Here is a 21,084-nt window from a genome sequence, read left to right as displayed (position 1 = left end):
CGATATAAAATATACAAAAAAAAAAAAAAAAAAAAAAAAAAAAAATCAAGATAAAAAAAAAAACATATTTATGTATCTGTGCATGTGAGAAAATTCAGAAAGAAATTTGAAAAAGAAAATTTATCAAATAAAATTTTCATGTTTGCCAAATATCTATTTTGGTGTGATAAATGCTTGAAGTGTTAATATTTAATTCGAATTTTCTTTTACCACTCTGCTTTGTATTCAATTTCAGCAATAAAGAAGCGAATGTATCAGTAAAGAAATATATTTCAATATATATATATAAAGTGAAGAAGCAAATCAAAGAGAAAAGTGATCTAGAGGTGTTTTTATTTTAGTGCAGTTGACAACTGCATCGATTTGGTTGTCATTTTCAATGATATATAGTGATATATAACGACTTAAAATGCAACGACAAAATCCGAACCCATACCAGCAGCAACAGCTGCAGGAGCAGCACCAACAACAGCAGGTGCAGCAGCAATACTCCACCCAGGAGTACTCGCACTCCACTCAAGAGCAGCACCAGCAAAGGATTAGCCGCACTGAACAACATGTTCAGAGGAGTCAAATCACCACTCAGCAACGAGGTCAGTCCGTCTGCCTGTCTGCGCCCGTTGGCCCAGCTCTGCCCTGCCATGCCCTGCCATGCCACGCCACGCCCGAATTGTCTCGTTTACGGATTTCGACAAGCTGTATTGGCCAGTGGGATTCACACCGTGGATTTAGAATCCCCACTGTTCCATTCTCTTGTTACCGAATTTCCATACGATACAGACAATCGCCTTTTCTGCTCATGCCAATTTCATTGTAACCTTCACTAAATGCATGCCATGTTAGTTCCATGATAGATTTACGTGTTGATACTGAGGGAACTCTATTTACAATCGCATCTGTATTATTTTATGTTTCTCGCATTGCTCTAACATAATTTTAGTGCATGAATTGCATAGATTGCAGGAGAGAGGAAAATATTAAATTTTATCATCTTGGTAAATACATCTTCTTGCTTAATAGCAAACATATATATTTATGTATACTTAGCTCACTAAATTATGCAACGGAAAGATTTACTGATCAATAAAGTATAAAAAATAGGCAGAATAATTTTGAAAGGCATAGTAATCATAAGCAATATCGATTTTATTTTAATTTTAATTTTACTGTGAAAAAGCAAACAAAAAAGCTTTTCATAAGAAACAACAAAAATATACCTCTGGATATTTCTTTCCAAATAATTCTCATGAAAAATAGATTTTGTTTATGTCTGAATATGATAAATAGCATGCACTTTGTTAGCTGTAAACAGTCCCTTCATATTTGAAAAAATATATATAAGTACAGTGGGTACACAGTTTCTAAAAATGTAATAGATATTGTTTGCTTCTACTAATGTTTACAGATATTGATTTCTACATATGGTGTTAGTTAAAAAGAAAGCAACCCAGAGATATCGCTCTGAGACTGTTAAATGTGCAAAATAATATAGACAAATTCATAATATAGATTTTATATACAAATAAATGTAAAGAAAACTGTCTGCATGAAATAGCATATAGTTCACATATAAATCGTTAATTAATCTTTGATCATTCTGATCGGATCATTCATATTCAAAGCAAAATCTGATTCATCCCAAAATATAAAATTTAAACATTAATTGACTAAGAAATGCTAAATTCATTGGTAATATTCCACGTATTACTCATCATGTCAAAGATATAAATATATGAAATACGACTGCAAACGCACGAATTATTCATATTCATCTAATATTTCAATACTTATATCTTAATTGATGATCAGCCAAAAATTTGATCTATTTATAAATATTTCCATTCATCTGCCAAAATGTTGTATTGACATACTTATGTAGAGGAAATTATATTCATAATAGAATAACAGTATAAGAGCTCTTATACTGCTCGTCTTGTTTACATTTGATAATGCTGCATTTCGTATGAGATGAAGTGAATAAGATATATGGCACTTAAGCACTCTTATACTGACAGCCGAAGATAGCCGAAGTCGATTTGCCGAACTAACTGAGAGTGCGCACAAAACAAAGAGAGAGAGAGAGAGAGAGAGGTTAGTGATAGATAGTACGAGAGAAAATTTCGAGAGCACATTAACAGCTGATCTATTTTGTTTACATTCACCTGTTTGAATTGGAGAGGTAAACTAAGGTACATATAATTGACACACTTTCGTGCAGCCGAGAGATATACCTATGTATATAAGTTAATATATCCGCATATATATAGTCATATATATATAGACTTTTTATGCGTGCCAACTTCTAAATATATGTTATCAAAGCTAGAAATATATATCCTCGACAATACGTTTTCAAGTTCTTGTTTACATTTCTCTGGTAGAGATGATAATAAACATTTCGTGTAACTCTAAATTATACTAATATTGAATGGTATATTTAATTTTTTTAATAATAATTTTTGTTTATTATTGAAAAATAAAATCACTTAATTTATATTAATAATTTTTTTTAAGTTTTATATTTACCTTCATTAAAGCTCCCATCACTGCTTTTCCTTAGTTGTACTTAGCCATACTCATACCATTATTAATATTACAGTACAACAACATCAAGGCGGTTTCGGAGGCACCTATGTACCGCCCTCGTTGACACACGTTTATGCCCAAGGTGACATCTCACCGCCTGTATTCGAGCAAATCTTTAAGAACGCTCGCTTCGCTCAGGGTGGCAACGCCCTGTTCGAAGGCAGGCTCCGTGGCAACCCGAAGCCATTCGTTACATGGACCCGAAAAGGCGCACCACTTCTCGAGTCGCAAAAGTTCCGAATGAGCTACAACGAGGCCACGGGTGATGTGTCCCTGCTGATCAACCAGATCGGACCCGGCGACGAAGGCGAGTACACGTGTACGGCTCGTAATCAGTACGGCGAGGCCATCTGCAGTGTCTACATTCAACCGGAAGGCGCACCAATGCCTGCGCTGCAGCCCATCCAGAATCTGGAGAAGAACATCTACTCCAATGGTTATTCGTATACGTCCATTGAGGAGGAATTCCGTGTGGACACGTTTGAGTATAGACTTTTGCGCGAAGTCTCCTTCAGGGAGGCCATAACGCGCCGATCCGGCTATGAGCAGGACACTCAGCTGTCCCATGAGCTCGACCGTTCTCTTGGCCCTGCGCACGCACCACAATTATCGCAGAAGCCCAGAAACTCCAAGCTCATCGAGGGCTCCGATGCTGTGTTCACAGCCCGCGTTGGCTCCAATCCAAAACCACGTCTCACCTGGTTCCACAACGGACAGCGTTTGGTAGCCTCGCAAAAGTATGAGATCTCTTATTCGAGTGGCGTTGCCACCCTGCGCGTGAAGAACGCCAACGCCAAGGACGGCGGCCACTACACCCTCTTGGCTGAGAATTTGCAGGGCTGCGTCGTCTCGTCCGCTGTGCTGGCCGTCGAGCCGGCCGCCGAGACTGCCTACGAGCCCAAGCCCGTGGATTCGATGGCCGAGCAGCTTGAAGTCGGCAAGGCTTTGCCGCCCACTTTTGTGAAGGCCTTCAGCGAACGCGAAGTCACCGAGGGACGCATGACGCGTTTCGATTGCCGTGTCACCGGCAATCCCTATCCCGAGGTATTCTGGTTTATCAACGGCCGTCAAGTGCGCGACGATGCTTCGCACAAGATTCTGGTCAACGAGTCCGGCAGCCATTCGCTGATGATCACGAACGTGAGCCGTCTAGATGGCGGCTCCGTTCAATGCTTGGCCCGCAACAAGGCTGGTGAGGTGGCCATCGAGGCGCCGCTGCATGTGCTGGAGAAGGAGCAGGTTGTCGCACCACAATTTGTGCAGCGCTTCAGCACGATGACAGTGCGCGAGGGTGAGCCCATCACCATGAGTGCCAATGCCATTGGCACGCCAGTGCCGCGCATCACTTGGCAAAAGGATGGAGTACAAATCTCATCAACTGCCGAACGTTTTGTGGGCATCGATGGCGGCGCCACCTGCCTGGAGATACCGCAAGTTAAGGCAACTGATGCTGGCTGGTATCAGTGTACCGCACAAAATATTGCCGGTTCCACAGCGAACCGCGCAAGACTCTATGTCGAAGTTCCCAGAGAGCAACCAAGTCAAGAACAAAGGCGTCTTAATCTACCAAGACCAACGAAAGTTATCGAGCCTGAGTAAGATCTCTTAAATTGTTAAACATATGGAATTTTTGCATTGAACTGCTTCATTCTGTTTCTAGGCCAATCCCTGGGCCAGAGATTATTTATTTGCGCCATGTGGAACGCGCCAAACCCCATCCGCGTCCCGGCGAGGAGGATCGCGTCTATCCTCCGCCACAGTTCATCATACCATTGCAGAATGTGCAGCAGACTGAAGGTGGTCGAGTCCACATGGAGGCGCGCATCGAACCAGTCGGCGATCCCAGCATGGTCGTCGAGTGGTATCTCAATGGTCGTCCCCTGGCAGCCAGTAAGTAACTCAAGCTCGAATCCCGTTTACTTTATGTCTTATCTCTGGTTTTCTTGCTTTCACAGGTGCACGCGCCACATCTGTCTTCAAGTTTGGCTTCATTGCTCTGGACCTACTGAGCATTATGGGTCACGATGCTGGAGAATATATGTGCCGCGTCAGCAATGCCAGCGGCGTGGCTGAGTCGCGCGCCATTTTGTCGGTGGTGCAGCGACCATCCATTGAGCAATCGTCGCAGAATCCGAACAGCTTGCAGTACATCAATCAGCTGGAGGATTACTCTCGCTATCAGCGCCAGGAGAGCTCAGAGGAGTTGATGAATCAAGCTCCACAATTTATACGTCCCCTGCGCGATCTGGGTGAGTTCGAGGAGGGCAAGAATGTGCACTTCGAGGCACAGGTGACCCCCGTGAATGATCCCAGCATGCGAGTGGAGTGGTACAAGGATGGCTTGCCAATCACCGCCAGCTCGCGCATCACGGCTATATTCAACTTCGGCTATGTCTCCCTAAACATATTGCACCTACGCGCCGAAGATGCGGGCAGCTACACCGTCCGTGCCGTGAATCGCATTGGCGAGGCCATCAGCCAGTCCACCATTCGCGTGCACTCGCGCTCCCAGGTCACCGCCGATCTGGGCATACCCGAGCAGCAGCGTTACATTGAGAAGGTGGAGGAATTGGAGGACTATCGCAAGTCTCAGCAGCGCCGCCAAGTTCAGGAGGCACCTGAGGCCATTGCGCCACCCCAATTCCAGACACCCATCCAGAACCAACTGGACCTGCGAGAGCACGCGCATGCGCACTTCGAGGCACGCCTCGAACCCATTGGCGACTCGACCATGCGCGTGGAGTGGCTCAAGGATGGGCAACCCCTTGAGGCCAGCTCGCGCATCACTACTTACCACAACTTTGGCTACGTCGCGCTGACCATCAAGCAGATAACCATCTATGATGCCGGCACCTACACCTGCCGCGCCTACAATGCCATGGGCCAGGATACAACCACGGCCCAGTTGACGGTCATATCGAAGAACGAGATCGTCTCGGACACGCAGCATCCGGGTGGCCTGCAGAAGATTCAGCATCTGGAGGACTCGTCGCGTTATGGTCGCCGCGAGGAGGAAGAAACCTCCATCACCCAGGCACCACGCTTCCTGGGCCCCCTCAAGGGCACCACCAAGATCTTGGAGGGTCAACGCGCCCACTTTGAGGCGCGTGTCGAGCCACAGAGCGATCTGGGCCTCCGCATCGAATGGTACCACAATGGACGTGCCATCACAGCTGCCAATCGCATCCAGACCTACTACGACTTCGGTTACGTTGCCCTGGACATTTCTCAGGTGCGCGCCGAAGATGCCGGCGTCTACACTGTGGTGGCTAGAAACAAGCTAGGTGAAGCTCAGTTGCAAGCAACGATGGTAGTGGAAAGTAAGTAGAAGGAATTCGAATTAAATTGCTCATCATTTAACTCAAACATTTGCATTACAGCTCGTTCCAACATCGACACATCTAGCATGCATCGCGGCCTCTATGAAAAAACACAGAATCTGGAGAACAAGCAATTCGTCGAGCCCCAATACGATATTGAGGAGATCTCCAAGTCAAAGCCCGTCTTTGTGCAGCCGCTGACCGATCCCAAGCCCATTCACGACGGCAAGAATATTCATCTGGAGTGCCGTCTCGAGCCCATGGGCGATCCCACAATGCGCGTCGAATGGTTCCATAACGGACGCCCTGTAACCGTTGGCTCACGTTTCCGCACCTACTACGACTTCGGATTTGTCGCCCTGGACATCATCAAGGCTACGGCAGCCGACTCTGGCGAGTATACCGTGCGCGCCACCAACCACCTGGGCACCGCTCACACCTCGTCATGTGTGCGTGTGATTGATCGCAGCGATGTGGTGACCGAGACCCAGAACGAGCAGTCGCTGGAGCAGATTCAGCTGCTTGAGGACTCGCGTCGTCGCCACCACCAGGAAGAGGATATTACCATCATGCAGGCGCCTCAATTCACACGCGCGCTGCATAACATCGAGACCGTTGAGGGCACCAACGTGCATCTGGAGTGCCGCCTGCAGCCAGTGGGTGATCCCAGCATGCGCATCGAGTGGTTCGTCAACGGCATGCCGGTAAAGACGGGCCATCGCTTCCGTCCCGCCTACGAGTTTGACTATGTGGCGCTGGACTTGCTTGGCTGCTATGCCATTGACTCGGGCGTCTACACGTGCCAAGCCCGTAACCAACTGGGCGAGGCTGTCACCTCCTGCTCCGTGCGCATTATTGCCAAGAAGGATTTGATTCTGGAGACTCAGAACGAGTCTGGCCTGCAAAAGATTCAATACTTGGAGGACTCCTCACGCTATCGTCGTCATGAGGACGTGGATGAGGTGGTCAATATTCGCCCCCGCTTCCTGACCCATCCGAAGAGCCTGACCAACACACGCGAAGGCGGTCACGCCCACTTTGAGTGCAAAATTGAGCCCGTCACCGATCCCAATCTGAAGGTGGAGTGGTTCAAGAACGGTCGTCCCATTACCGTGGGCCATCGTTTCCGTCCCATTCATGACTTCGGGTACGTGGCCTTAGATATTGTTGGCTTGATTGCTGAGGACTCCGGTATTTACACCTGCCGCGCCGTCAATTTGATTGGCTCCGATGAGACTCAGGTGGAGCTGCAATGCCGCAGCGGCGAGCAAATCGTCACAGTGACCCAGAACGAAGCTGGTCTCGAGCAGATTCACTATCTGGAGGATCGCTCGCGCTACAGCCGCCGCGAGGAAGTCGACGAGACCACCAAGCAGGCGCCAGTGTTTACAACCTCCCTGAAGAACATTGAAATCAAGGAGAATCAGCGTGCTCACTTTGAGTGCCGCTTGATTCCCGTCTCCGATCCTTCGATGCGTGTGGAGTGGTACCACAATAACATGCCTCTGAAATCGGGCTCGCGTTTCACTGAGACCAACAACTTTGGCTTCGTGGCCCTCGATATTATGTCCACACTGCCCGAAGATGCCGGCACCTACACCTGCCGTGCTTTCAATGCTGTGGGCGAGGCCATAACATCTGCTGTTGCCGTGGTGCACACCAAGAAGTCCATCTATCTGGAGTCTCAGCACGAGACTGCATTGCCGCGACTGCAGCACCTGGAGGATGGCTCCAAGCGCCAGCGCGTCAGCGTACAGGATGAGTTCGTTTCGCAGGCTCCGGTCTTTACCATGCCCGTGCGGGATGTGCGTGTGGCCGAGAACCAGGCGGTGCACTTTGAGGCCCGCCTTATTCCCGTGGGCGATCCCAAACTCACGGTCGAATGGCTGCGCAACGGTCAGCCCATTGAGGCGTCCAATCGTACCACCACCATGCACGATTTTGGCTACGTGGCTCTGAACATGAAGTATGTGAATCCTGAGGACTCTGGCACCTACACCTGCCGTGCGGTCAACGAGCTGGGTCAGGCTGTGACGTCTGCGTCGCTGATTGTGCAGTCGAAGACTGCCATTCAGATGGAGACGCAGCACGAAGCTGCCATGCACAAGATCCATCAGCTGGAGGATCACAGCAAGTACCAGCGCCGTGAGGAGGAGGAATACACCGTTACCACGGCGCCAATGTTTGTCACCAAGCTGATCGGACCCACCAATCTGGCTGAGGGCCAGAGTGCCCACTACGAGTGCCGCATCGAGCCCTACCCAGATCCGAACCTGAAGGTCGAATGGTTCCACAACGGCAAGCCCTTGAGCACCGGCCATCGCTTCCGCACCACCTATGACTTTGGTTTTGCCGCACTCGACATCCTCACCGTCTATGCGGAGGACAGCGGAGAATACACTTGCCGTGTGACTAACAATCTGGGCGAGGCCGTCAGCTCGATTGCACTCAACGTCACTACCCGTTCGTCGATTATTCATGAAACGCAGCATGAGGAGGCTCTGCACAAGATCCAGCATCTGGAGGATACCTCTCGCTTCCAGCGCAAGCCTGAAGAGGATCAGTTCCACGCTGAGCGCCCACAGTTTGGACGCCCACTGCGCAATGCCAAGGTCAATGAGGGCACACCCGTGCATCTGGAGGCAACACTGATCCCAGTTAATGACCCCACCATGAGGGTCGAGTGGTACTGCAATGGCAGACCCATCCAAACGGGTCACCGTTTCAAGACGACCTACGATTTCGGCTTTGTCGCCTTGGACATATTGTACGCCCACGCCGAGGATACCGGCACCTACATGTGCAAGGCCAAGAATGCTGTTGGGGAAGCTGTCACGACTTGTGCTGTAAACGTAACAGGTAAGCTCATAGCCCATACACAAATTTCACCTAATGCTAATCACCTTCAACTTGTAGCAAATAAGACACTGGATCTGGATACACTCGATGCCCAGCGGCTGGAGAAGATTCGTCAGCTCGAGAGCTATGCGCCACCCGTAAAGGCCGAGGTGGAGGAGAAGGGGCAGAAGCCAATTTTCCTCACTCCACTTAGCAATCTGGAGCATCTGAAGGAGGGCGAGCACGCCCACTTGGAGTGTCGCGTTGAGCCCATCAACGATCCCAACCTGAAGATCGAATGGTTCTGCAATGGCAAGCAACTGCCCACCGGACATCGTTATCGCACCACCCACGACTTTGGCTACGTGGCCCTGGACATTTTGTATGTTTATGGCGAGGACACTGGCACCTACATGTGCAAGGCAACCAATTTCCTGGGCGAAGCAGTCAACACCTGCAATGTCCGTGTGCTGAACAGACGCAGCATGATTCTGGACACCCAGCACCCGGATGCTTTGGAGAAGATTCAGAAATTGGAGTCCAAGGTTGTTACCACCCGCACCGAAGTCGGCGATCATCCAATTGGCCCGCCCCACTTCACCGCAGATCTGCGCGGCTCCACTGAGATCTATGAGGGCCAAACGGCTCACTTTGAGGCACAGGTGGCGCCAGTGCATGATCCCAACTTGCGCATCGAGTTCTACCATAATGGCAAGCCTCTGCCATCGGCTGCCCGCTTCCACATCACCTTCGACTTTGGCTATGTCTCCCTGGACATTACGCATGCCGTGGCCGAGGATGCTGGCGAGTATTCCGTGCGTGCTGTTAACGCTTTGGGTCAAGCCGTCTCTTCGACCAATCTGCGCGTGATTGCCCGCGGCACCATTATTTCGGACACCCAGCATCCTGAGGGTCTGGAGAAGATACGTAAGTTGGAGTCTACGGCACCACACCAGCGCCAGGAGGTCGAAACGCCTGGCACACGCCAGCGACCCATGTTCACCCAACCAATTCAAAACATTGATCGCATCAATGAGCACCAGACTGCCCACTTTGAGGCGCGCCTGATTCCAGTGGGCGATCCCAACTTGAAGGTCGAATGGTATCGCAATGAGAAACTAATCGAAGACAGCTCCAGAATCACCAAGCAGCACGACTTTGGCTTTGTCTCCCTCGATATATCGCACATCCGCAAGGAGGATGAGGGCGTCTACATGTGCCGCGCTGTCAATCCACTTGGCGAGGCCGTCACTACCGCCTCTATGCGTGTGGTTACCGAGGCCACCATCCAAATGGATACCCAGCATCCGGACAGCATTCGTCGTATTCATCAGCTGGAGAAGCCTCTGGCTCCACTACCCACCGAGCCTGAGCGCCTCTTCGAGAAGCCCATCTTCACGCAGCTACTGACGGGTCCCTCCGAGGTATGGGAGGGCACCCATGCTCACTTCGAGGCACGTGTGGTGCCCGTTGGTGATCCCTCACTTAAGTTCGAGTGGTTCATTAACGGCGTTGAGCTGCAAATGGGCTCACGCCTGCGCACCACCCACGACTTTGGCTTTGTCACTCTCGACATTGCCGCTGTGGTGCCTGAGGATGCTGGTGTCTACATGTGTCGCGCTTTCAATGCCGCTGGCGAGGCTGTGTCCTCGACTGCCATGAAGGTGAAGACCAGGGCCAACATCGACGGACAGCCCCTGATACCCGAGTCCTGGGAGGCCATTCGTCTGAAGGAGGCCGCAATGAACCGTGTGCCCGAAATGTTTGTGGACTCTACGCCTCAGCAAGCTCCAGTGTTCACGACGCATTTGCAGAGCTACGACAAGCTGCACGAGGGCCAGCATGTGCATCTGGAGGCTCAGGTGGAGCCACGCGCCGATCCTAATCTGCGCATTGAGTGGTTCAAAAACGGCATCTCACTGACCACGGGCTCACGTATACGCAGCACCTTCGACTTTGGACTGGTTACCTTGTCCATCAATGGACTGCGCGAGGATGACTCCGCTATTTACACCTGCAAGGCCACCAACCAGGTGGGCGAGGCTGTGTCGACCTCATCGCTCAAGATCGAAGATCGTCATTGGCTACAAGCGGAGTCCTTGCATCCGGACTCATTGCCACGCATTGGCGAGCTGGAGGCGCCAAAACCGGTTCGTAAGGACGCACCAGAGCCCACATACGAGACTCCGGTATTCATCACGCATCTGAACAACATCGAGTGCAAGGAGACGGACAGCGTTCGCTTTGAGTGCAACGTGGAGCCGGCCCGTGATCCCACCATGAATATCGAATGGTACTACAATGGCCAACCGTTGCAGGCAGCTGCCAAATTCAAGTCCATTTACGACTTTGGCTACTGCGCCCTGGACCTGAATAACTCGTATGCCGAGAACAGCGGCATCTACACTTGCAAGGCCACAAACAGCAAGGGCTCGGCCACTACCTCGGGCACATTAAAGTGCACAGGCGGCAAGACCATGTTCCTGGACACTCAGCATCCACAGGGCGAGAGCGGACTGGAGGCTGTGCAAGAAACAGAAGAAGCATTGGCCAATCGCTATGCCCAGAAGCCAAACAAGCCAGAAACTCAATACCCAGCACCAGTCTGGACGAGGCCATTGCAGCAGGAGTTCCATCTATCCGAGGCGCAGCCGATCCATTTGGAGGCCAACGTGGAGCCGAAGGAGGATCCAAATCTGTTCATCGAATGGTACTTCAATGGCAAGCTGCTGCAGCATGGCTCACGCTTTAAGATGACCAGCGAGTTTGGCTTCGTCACCATGGACATGACTGAGGTGTACTCTAGAGATCAGGGCATCTACACTTGCAAGGCCTATAACAGGGCTGGCGAGGCTTTCACTTCCACCACCATATTCTGCTCAAGCAAGGACAGCATCATTGAAGCCACACAGCATCCCAAGGGCGCTGAAGGTCTGGAACAGATTCAGGACTTGGAGGAGTCACTACGCAAGGACGGCAGCAAGCCGGAGCAGCCCGAGCAGGGCATTGCACCACGCTTCACCACCGAATTCGTTAACATTGCTGACATTGGTGAAGGTGAGTTGGCCCATTTCGAGGCCAATCTCATTCCTCTGGGCGATCAGAGCATGGTCATTGAATGGTTCTTCAATGGCAAAGTTCTTGAGGCCAGCCACCGCGTGCGCACCATCTACGCCTTTGGCACCGTCGCCCTGGAAGTGCTGGGCACCAAGATCGAGGACACCGGCACATACACCTGCCGTGCCACCAACAAATACGGCTCAGCTGAGATCAGCTGCACGCTGGAGTGTGTCGACAAGCCTCGTGGCCAGAAACCGCACTTCACGTCGCACATTCAGCCGCTGCAGGGCCTGAAGGATGGCCAGTCCGCTCACTTCGAGTGCACCTTGATTCCGGTTAATGATCCGGATCTTAAGGTCGAGTGGTACCACAATGGCAAGCTGCTCCGTCACTCAAACCGCATCAAAACGGTATCCGACTTTGGCTACGTGGTCCTCGATATTGCCTACCTGCAGGATCACGATAGTGGCGAATATGTTTGCCGCGCCTACAATAAGTACGGCGAGGACTTCACTCGCACCACTCTTAACTGTGGTGGTCGCGGTGGCGTGTTCTACGACAGCTTGCAGCCTGATTCTCTCCAAAGGATCCGTGAGCTGGAGTGCCCGCAGGGCCAGCAAGCGGACAGTGGTGCTCCAGTGGTTGCCGAGCCACCCAAGTTCATCACACAAATCAGTGATGTCACCAAGCTGGTGGAGGGCCAGAGCGCTCACTTTGAGGCGCGCTTGACGCCCATTACCGATCCCGACTTGGTGGTCGAGTGGTATTTCAATGGCAAGAAGCTGCCCCATGGCCATCGCTTCCGCACTTTCCACGACTTTGGCATTGTCATCCTGGATATCCTGTATTGCTATGAGGAGAACTCTGGTGTTTATGAGTGCCGCGCCTACAACAAATATGGCGAGGATGTCACCCGCGCCAGCCTGAAGTGCGCCTCCAAGGCCAGCCTGATCTTGGACTCCCAGCTGCCACGTGGCATGGAGGGCGGTCTGGAGAAGATTGCCAATCTGGAGTATAGCATGGTGCGTACCCGCGAGGAGACCACCGAGGAGACCAGAGGCAAGGCACCAGTGTTCACTGTGCCCCTGGAGAACATTGACAATCTGCGCGAGGGCGAGAACGCTCACTTTGAGGCTCGCATCACGCCTGCTGATGACCCCAAGCTGAAGGTGGAGTGGTACTGGAATGGCCGTCCATTGAAGGCTGGCTCTCGGTTCCGCACTTTCTGCGACTTTGGTTTCGTTATTCTGGAAATTTCTCCAGTCTACCCGGAGGACTCTGGTGAATACTCGTGCCGTGCCATCAATGAGTATGGTGAGGCAGTGACTAGCGCAACAATGAAGATTCAAGGCAAGCGTAGCATCATTATGGAATCGCAGCTGCCCAAGGGCATGGAAGGCACCATCGATCGCATCGCTGAGCTGGAAGGTCTGGGCTCTCGCAGCACAGAGTTTGTGCCGGAGGACGATACAGGCAAGCCACCCGAGTTCATTACGACACCATTCGACATGGTCATCGGAGAGAACTCGCTGGCCCACTTCGAGTGTCGCCTGCAGCCCATCAACGATCCGTCCATGCGCGTGGACTGGTTCCACAACGGCAAGGCCTTGTGGGCCGGCTCCCGCATCAAGACCATCAACGACTTTGGCTTTGTCATCCTGGAGATCGCCGGCTGCTATCAGCGAGATACGGGTCTGTATACCTGCAAGGCAACCAACAAGCACGGCGAGGCCACCGTCTCCTGCAAATTGCAGGTCAAGGGTCGCCAGGGCATTGTCATGGAGCCGCAGCTGCCCTCGAACTTCCGCACTGGCACTGAGAGCCTGCAGAAGCTGGAAGAGAATATGCACAAGCGTGAAGAGATGGTCATCGATGAGGAGCAGCCAAATCCACCCAAGTTCATTGAGGAGATCAAGGACAACTTGGACGTGCCCGAGGGCGGACCAATTCACTTCGATTGCCGCGTAGAGCCCGTTGGTGATCCAACAATGCGCATTGAATGGTACTACAATGGCCGCGTCATGGCCACTGGCTCCAGAGTTCATCAACTGAACGACTTTGGCTTCATTGCATTGGATATTGACTACATCTATGCCAGGGACTCTGGCGAATATACCTGCCGCGCCACCAACAAGTGGGGCAGTGCCACCACCACCGCCAAGGTCACCTGCAAGGGCAAGCACAGCATTGTCTACGAATCACAGCTGCCCGAGGGCATGACCGCCGAGAAGTTGAAGGAACTGGAACGTGGACGCATACCAGAGGCACCCAAGGTTGTCGAAGAACAGTACGGACCACCGAAGTTCATCACCCAGATCGCATCCTGCACCGCCGAGGAGTCTGAAGCTGTCCGATTCGAGTGCCAAGTGGAGCCAAAGACCGATCCCAATCTGCGCGTTGAATGGTATCGCAATGGCAAGCCTTTGCCACTGGGTCATCGCTATAGGAACGTCTTCGACATGGGCTTCGTCTCGCTGGATATTTTGTATGTGTACAGCGACGACTCTGGTGAATACGTTTGCCGTGCCGTCAACAAGTACGGCGAAGATCGCACCAAGGCCACCGTCTCCTGCAAGAGTAAGTCATCTAGCACACGACTCATATCTATTATATCTAATCTATTTCGATTCGTATTAGAATTGCCTACGATTCTGCTGCAAAATCAAGTGCCACGTGGCATGAAGCGCTCGGAAACGCTCACCCAAATGGAGGCCACCATCAAGAAGTACACCTCTGAGGTGCATTTGACCGAGGATGATCTCTTCGATCCCGATCGCAAGCAGCCTCCTCGCTTTGTCACGCAGATCAAGGAGCAGCTGACGCTGACGGAAATGGCTAAGACTAAGTTTGAGTGCCAGTTGGCGCCTGTGGGTGATCCGAACATGAAGGTCGAATGGTTCTTCAATGGCAAGCCCTTGCTCTACAGTAAGTGTCTACACTCGATGCCTAAAATTGTTCAGCATTTATTTATGCTCTTATTTCTGTACTCGCAGAGAACCGCTTCCAGCCCATTTACGACTTCGGCTATGTCGCCATGAATTTCGGCTGGGTTTATCCCGAGGACAGTGGCGAATATGTCTGCCGCGCCACGAACTTGTATGGCATGGATGAGACTCGTGCCATCATCAAGGTATCCGGCAAGCCGGGCATTGTCTACGACTCCCAGCTGCCTGCCCATATGCAGAGCATCGATCGCATTCGCGAAATGGAAGCTTCCTGGCAAGTGTAAGTATCTGTGGTATTAGCTGGGCAAAAGACATTGGATACATTCGCTATCTACTCCCGCAGTGTACCCGAAGAAGCTGACCCCGATGCCAAGCCCAGAACGAAACCAGTGTTCGTTAGCAAGCTGGAGCCGCAGACGGTCGAGGAGGGCGAACCAGCCAGATTCTGTGTGCGTGTCACCGGTCATCCACGTCCTCGTGTCATGTGGCTGATCAACGGCCACACTGTTGTTCATGTAGGTGCACTCCGGCGCATTTAATCGAGTCAGTGACTAATTTCTTTCTCGCATGCAGGGCTCGCGTTACAAGCTGACCAACGATGGCATGTTCCATCTTGATATACCCAAGACGCGTCAATATGATACCGGCAAGGTAGAGGTTATAGCGCGCAATTCTGTGGGCGAATCGATTGCTTCGACCGAACTGAATGTTGTCGCACGCTCTGATGACTACCGCAATGTTCTCAAGAACTCACCACGCCGTAAGTCACACGCACACACACACCCATACACTCTTGCTATAAACACAGATTGTTATACAATCAGATATATCTAAACAGCTATATGAAATTAACACGAATTTTTAAATGCAGTAGTTCTTAGCTGGCAAAACTAAAAAAGAAACACACAAGTGATATCACATTAAATATCGCATTGTAAATATACATACACATACTCTTTTATATTATATATATAGTTCACATAAAGTATGCATTGCCAAGTAGAAGTAGCAGCCAAGTTAATTGCGTTTCTCAAGCACATGCCACAAAAAAAAAAAAAAAAAAAAAAAGGAATATATATATACATATATATACAAAACTAGTGTCACTGTATAGGTCAGACAATAGACAACCACAAAATCCCTACCCACAATACACCCAGTTCCCCACTCCGAAAAGTGCTTTCCTTCAATTATCCTATAAGAGCGTCTGATTGTCCACGCATCGAGCCTGCAAGGGAGCGACCCAGCGGAAACTGTGCCCTCTGGACGCCATCAATGAGTATCGCCGGATCATGGGTATTTTGGTTGTGCAAGTTTTTAGTGTGTGCGTGTTTTAAAGACTGTCTATTCTAAGCTGTGGCTGATCACTTTCAACTTTTGTCTGTCTTCATAAGCGGTTGAATTCTAAACGTAAAGGAGTTAGCAAACCTCTGTGAACATCATAAAAAAATGTACCATCCATGTGTCATACTTTCGTTTTGCTTATTTTAATTCATGTACTAACACTAAAGCTATACGAATGCAGTTTTACTTAACCAAGCGGCATGCCAATAGTTCAATTCTTTCTTGTGAATAGCTCAACATAGTCATGCCTTCTCGAAAGTGTTTAAAACCGTCAATTTGTTTTGCATATAGCATGGTACGATTACGAGCTAGCAGCCTATCAGAAGGAGCGCCAGGAGAACGAGCTGGAAAAGGTATTCGATGAGCGTAAGCAATATTTGTCTGAGCAGAGTGCGCACACCCTGAAGGGTGTTGAGCACCTGAAGCCCAAGCAGTACAAGCCCCAGACACCAGATTGGCAGCAGAACGTCAAGGCCAAGAAGAGCGAGGAGTACTACAACAAGATCCAGGAACTGGAAACCGAGCAGTTGCTCAAGGAGACCAATTTGCGCAGAGACACCCATCAATATGCCATTCCCGGCGAGAAGGTTGTCAGCAGCTCAGCTGCCAAGGGCATGGCGCACTCCTACGAGGAGAATCTGTAAGTAAACTCCAAGTCATTCAGATGAGCCTACGCATACTCATACCGAAACTCTGTCATTTATAACAGTCAAGAGCAAACGAGCACCACCCAGGTCAAGGGCGCCCCACCAAAGGGCGTAGCCCAGCCGTCAGAGTCGTCGGTGCATGGCCGTGAGGTGCACATGAATAAGCAGCAGCAAGTGCAGAAGGAGATCCAAGGTGACTTGGAGATCACACGCAAGATCACTGCCACCGAGACCACCGAAGTGGAGCATAAGGGCACCATTCAAGAGCGCGTTGTCAAGGGTCCAGTCCAGCCCTCTAAGGCGCCCGTGTTCACCAAAAAGATTCAGCCATGCCGCGTCTTTGAGAACGAGCAGGCCAAATTCGAGGTGGAGTTCGAGGGCGAGCCCATGCCAACCGTGAAGTGGTTCCGTGAGAGCTTCCCCATCCAGAACTCACCTGATCTGCAGATTCACACGTTCAGCGGCAAATCCATATTGATCATACGCCAGGTCTTCATCGAGGACTCGGCTGTGTTTACCTGCGTGGCAGAGAATCGTGGCGGAACTGCCAAGTGCAGCGCCAATTTGGTTGTGGAGGAACGCAGACGCGCCGGCAAGGGTGGCATACAGCCACCAAGCTTTGTGTCCACCATTCAGAGCACCACCGTGTCCACTGGCCAGCTGGCTCGCTTCGATGCCAAGGTTACTGGCACACGCCCCATGGATGTTTACTGGCTGAAGAACGGCATGAAGATCCAGCCCAGCATCAAGTTCAAGATGCTGGAAGAGGACAACATTCACACTCTGCTGATCATTGAGCCGTTCGCCGAGGACTCTGGCCGCTATGAGTGCGTGGCTGTCAACGCCGCTGGCGAGGCACGCTGCGATGGCGATTGCATAGTTCAATCTCCCACCAAGCCGGAGAAGCCAACAACGCCCGGCAGCGAGAAGCCGCCACACATTGTGGAGCAGCTGAAGAGCCAGTCCGTAGAGGAAGGCAGCAAGGTAATCTTCCGCTGCCGCGTGGATGGCAAGCCCACTCCGACAGCTCGTTGGATGCGTGGCGAAAACTTTGTGAAGCCATCTCGCTACTTCCAAATGTCGCGTCAAGGCGAATACTATCAGCTGATCATCTCGGAGGCGTTCCCCGAGGACGAGGGCACCTACAAGTGCGTTGCCGAAAATAAACTGGGCAGCATTCAGACCAGCGCGCAGCTCAAAGTGCGTCCCATCGAAAACCTGGATGCACCACCAACCATCACCGCTCTAAAGGATGTCTCCGTCACCGAGGGCATGCCGGCGCAGTTCAAGACCACTGTCACCGGCAAAGTGAAAGCAACCAGTGTGCAGTGGTTCCGCGAGGGACAACTGATACCGGAAACACCTGACTTCCAGGTAGGCTGACCACAAATTGGACCAGATTAATCAATTAGCCGCTTGAGCTATTGAAGAGCATTGACTTAATTGAAATTTGATATCGTTGCAGATGATCTTTGATGGCAACAGTGCCGTGCTTTTGATTGGCACCACCTACGAGGAGGATTCGGGCATCTTTACTGTGCGTGTGACCTCGTCAACTGGACAGGTCGAGTCATCAGCCAAACTGACTGTTAAAAGTAAGGATTAAACTAAAAGCTAAGCCAAACCAAAACCAGAGTTCGTAAACAGCAAGAAATCAAAACGTAAGCGAACAGTGTTCGAAATCTCCAAAGAATGCTCAAAAGAAAAAAAAAAAAAAAAAAAAAAAAAAAAACACCACACACACATAACGACCAAAAAATGAACCTTAAGAAACTATACGTATATTTTTTACATAACGGATCCCTATACTGACGATGATTCAGCCCAACTAACTGAGTACTGTCAATGACTAGTCCAAAAAGTTTGAGTGAAGAATACTTAACTGAAAACGAATATTTCGACAGTTTCAATTTTTTTTCCTTTTCTTTCAAATCAGATTTTTACATTGAATACAACGAACGAGTTCTTTTAATTACTAACCCACTTTCAATATCAATATGTGAACCCAAGCAACAATTAAATGAAAGATGTTTAACACGAAAAGGTAAAAAAAAAAAAAAAAAAAAAAAAAAACCAACAAAAAAATCAAAGTTTATTTAAAAGAAATTAATATTAATAATAAAAATAATTACAAGTATTTTGCAATATAAATATATATAGAACATTTTCTTTTTGGCATAGCCAATCATGAGGGCATTGCTTGTCGGTTGTTATAAAATTCGAAATACTTGAGATTTGAGTGAAAGTGAAGTGAAAAATGAATTAAATAGATAAATATAGATACATCCAAAGCACTCAGCACTCGCCCCTTTGAGTGAGAATTATAAATAAGGCAGCTTATGTACTTTCATATTGCTCAGAGAATACCTATACATACTTAAGTTTATATGTATGACACGTCTCAGGCACCTTATAAATATGTTGAGTTCTTCTGTATTTAGGCTACATACATACAAATATAGAGGAGCTATGTGTATAGGAAACATATAGAAACATGTGTCGGAATAGTTCTGGGGCCGTGTGCAAAACGCACATTTGTCCCGCCTCCGCTCGAGCATGAAAGTTTTATTTTTCATTTGAATATTAGCATTAAATATTGTGGATGACACATCTAGCGCACATACGGCTCGCAGCGTTTGCTGTATCCATGTCCATACTGCCATCGAATACTTGAATATGAAAATCTAGAAACGAACGTGCGCAAAACTAGCACAGCCCGAGGGGGATACGTTGATAATAAGTAAAAACCAGAACGCCGAAAATATTGAAAGCCATTGCAGACACTGAATTTGTTCAGCTGCCAGCAGACAGCAGACAGCAGTCAGCAGTCAGATTATCTATATGCTCTACTATACTATATACACACATCTAAATATATATGTGTGCTGCGGGCTGTCCATTCTATTTTCAATTTCATTTTTGGAAAATGGTTGCGCTTTGAAAACTAATTTCCAATAGATTAGCCAGCACAAAAAAGAAAAAAACAAGAAATGAGACCAACAACAATTAAAAAGTAGAGTCCATTTGATATTTTTAGACCGCAGCGCAGTCTGGATATTTTGTTTGCGGCTACAATGAAAAACATTTTATGTAGTTTTCAAGTAAATCGTGAAATTTATTTCAATTTTCTTTCATTTAAAAATTAGAAAAAAATAAATGAAAAGCGAAAATATAATATTGGCTTTCAATGTATGAGCACAGATGAAAATAAACTGACATTTAGTTCAGGCAAAAATAAAATAATTAATTACCTACGAGCTGTTTGTTTTGTTGTTGTACCATGTAGACAAGATCAGAGTAGCCGATTTACCCAAGAGATCTATTCGAACACACTCACGCAAATGCACACCACCTTGTGTCTGTGTGTTTTATTCGGGTCTGTGTGTTAGTCATTAGAGAAGCCAACATGAATAAATGATTCTGTTTATGGTGCAGAAATGGTTTTTAATTAAATTAATCAGTTACGGTAGTTTACTCATCCAATCGCCCTCTGGCGCTGACTCAGATGCTTTTGCCTTTATTTATAGAAGCCAGCCCACGAATCTTGTATCCAACCGACTATTCAGATATGCAATCCCTCTGAAATTGAAAAATGCATATTAGTATTGAACATTGTTTATTGGAACGATACTTTCAAGTATTACTATAAAACCTTGACCATGTACTCGATCTTGAACTCGTATTCGGACTCGACCTGGACAGACACGGAGATATATATGATATATGATTATTTAACGTTTGATTATAGTCGATTTGTATTGTTTATTTAATTTACGTTTATTTATTTTGTAGTGATGTTGCATGAGATTTTATTATTCATTTTTTATTGCTGCTTTTTACTACTAATTCGTTTCGTTCTCATTTCGTCCACTTTCCACAAAACTGTTTCGCATTTTCGAAAAACAAAACACACAATAGAATCAATATTTTGAAATTATTATATTACCGTGTCCAGTGCAAATATTTGCCGCTTATGCCGCCGTAAATCTTGTGGTAAAAAATGCTTTACTAAAAAATTAATCATAAAAACTCATGCGACTTTTATTTTAAGTTTGACCTACAATACATTTGAGATACTCGTACTCCTCTGTCAATTAAATAATTTATGTTTATGTTTACGTTTCGTGTTTTAAGTGTTTATCGATCGACCGATAATCAAATATCCAATTCGATCTTTCAATTCAATAATTCTTTTGTTCTTCCATATCACTCTTGTTGTTTAATTGTATTTCTCATGTATTTAATGCTTAAAACCAATATCGCGTCTTTCAAATAAAAAACAAAGCAAATGCATCATCAACTGATAATCGTTTTTGATAACTTCCAAACTGCCAAACTCCATGC

At 48.5% G+C, this 21,084-nt stretch overlaps 1 protein-coding gene across 3 annotated transcripts in view; it reads left to right on the top strand.

Annotated features, from left to right (window-relative positions):
* Positions 1 to 21,084, top strand: part of sls (sallimus) — an 80,652-nt gene that overhangs the window by 1,084 nt on the left and 58,484 nt on the right. For all 3 annotated transcript variants that reach the window (XM_089466488.1, XM_089466489.1, XM_089466490.1), the window contains exons 2-14: positions 236 to 593; positions 2,600 to 4,181; positions 4,247 to 4,476; positions 4,542 to 5,906; positions 5,967 to 8,765; positions 8,823 to 14,381; positions 14,442 to 14,729; positions 14,798 to 15,029; positions 15,093 to 15,264; positions 15,323 to 15,509; positions 16,385 to 16,733; positions 16,803 to 18,114; positions 18,206 to 18,335. In XM_089466488.1, the coding sequence (XP_089322614.1) occupies positions 410 to 593; positions 2,600 to 4,181; positions 4,247 to 4,476; positions 4,542 to 5,906; positions 5,967 to 8,765; positions 8,823 to 14,381; positions 14,442 to 14,729; positions 14,798 to 15,029; positions 15,093 to 15,264; positions 15,323 to 15,509; positions 16,385 to 16,733; positions 16,803 to 18,114; positions 18,206 to 18,335 (14,389 nt within the window). In that variant the 5' untranslated portion in view covers positions 236 to 409. The remainder of the gene's footprint in view (positions 1 to 235; positions 594 to 2,599; positions 4,182 to 4,246; positions 4,477 to 4,541; positions 5,907 to 5,966; positions 8,766 to 8,822; positions 14,382 to 14,441; positions 14,730 to 14,797; positions 15,030 to 15,092; positions 15,265 to 15,322; positions 15,510 to 16,384; positions 16,734 to 16,802; positions 18,115 to 18,205; positions 18,336 to 21,084) is intronic.

The sequence above is a fragment of the Drosophila arizonae genome, chromosome 4, assembly GCF_054131065.1.
Source record: "Drosophila arizonae isolate 15081-1271.41 chromosome 4, UAZ_ARI_1.0, whole genome shotgun sequence".
NCBI classification, from domain to species: Eukaryota; Metazoa; Arthropoda; class Insecta; order Diptera; family Drosophilidae; genus Drosophila; species Drosophila arizonae.
This window is presented reverse-complemented; position numbering and strand designations above follow the sequence as displayed.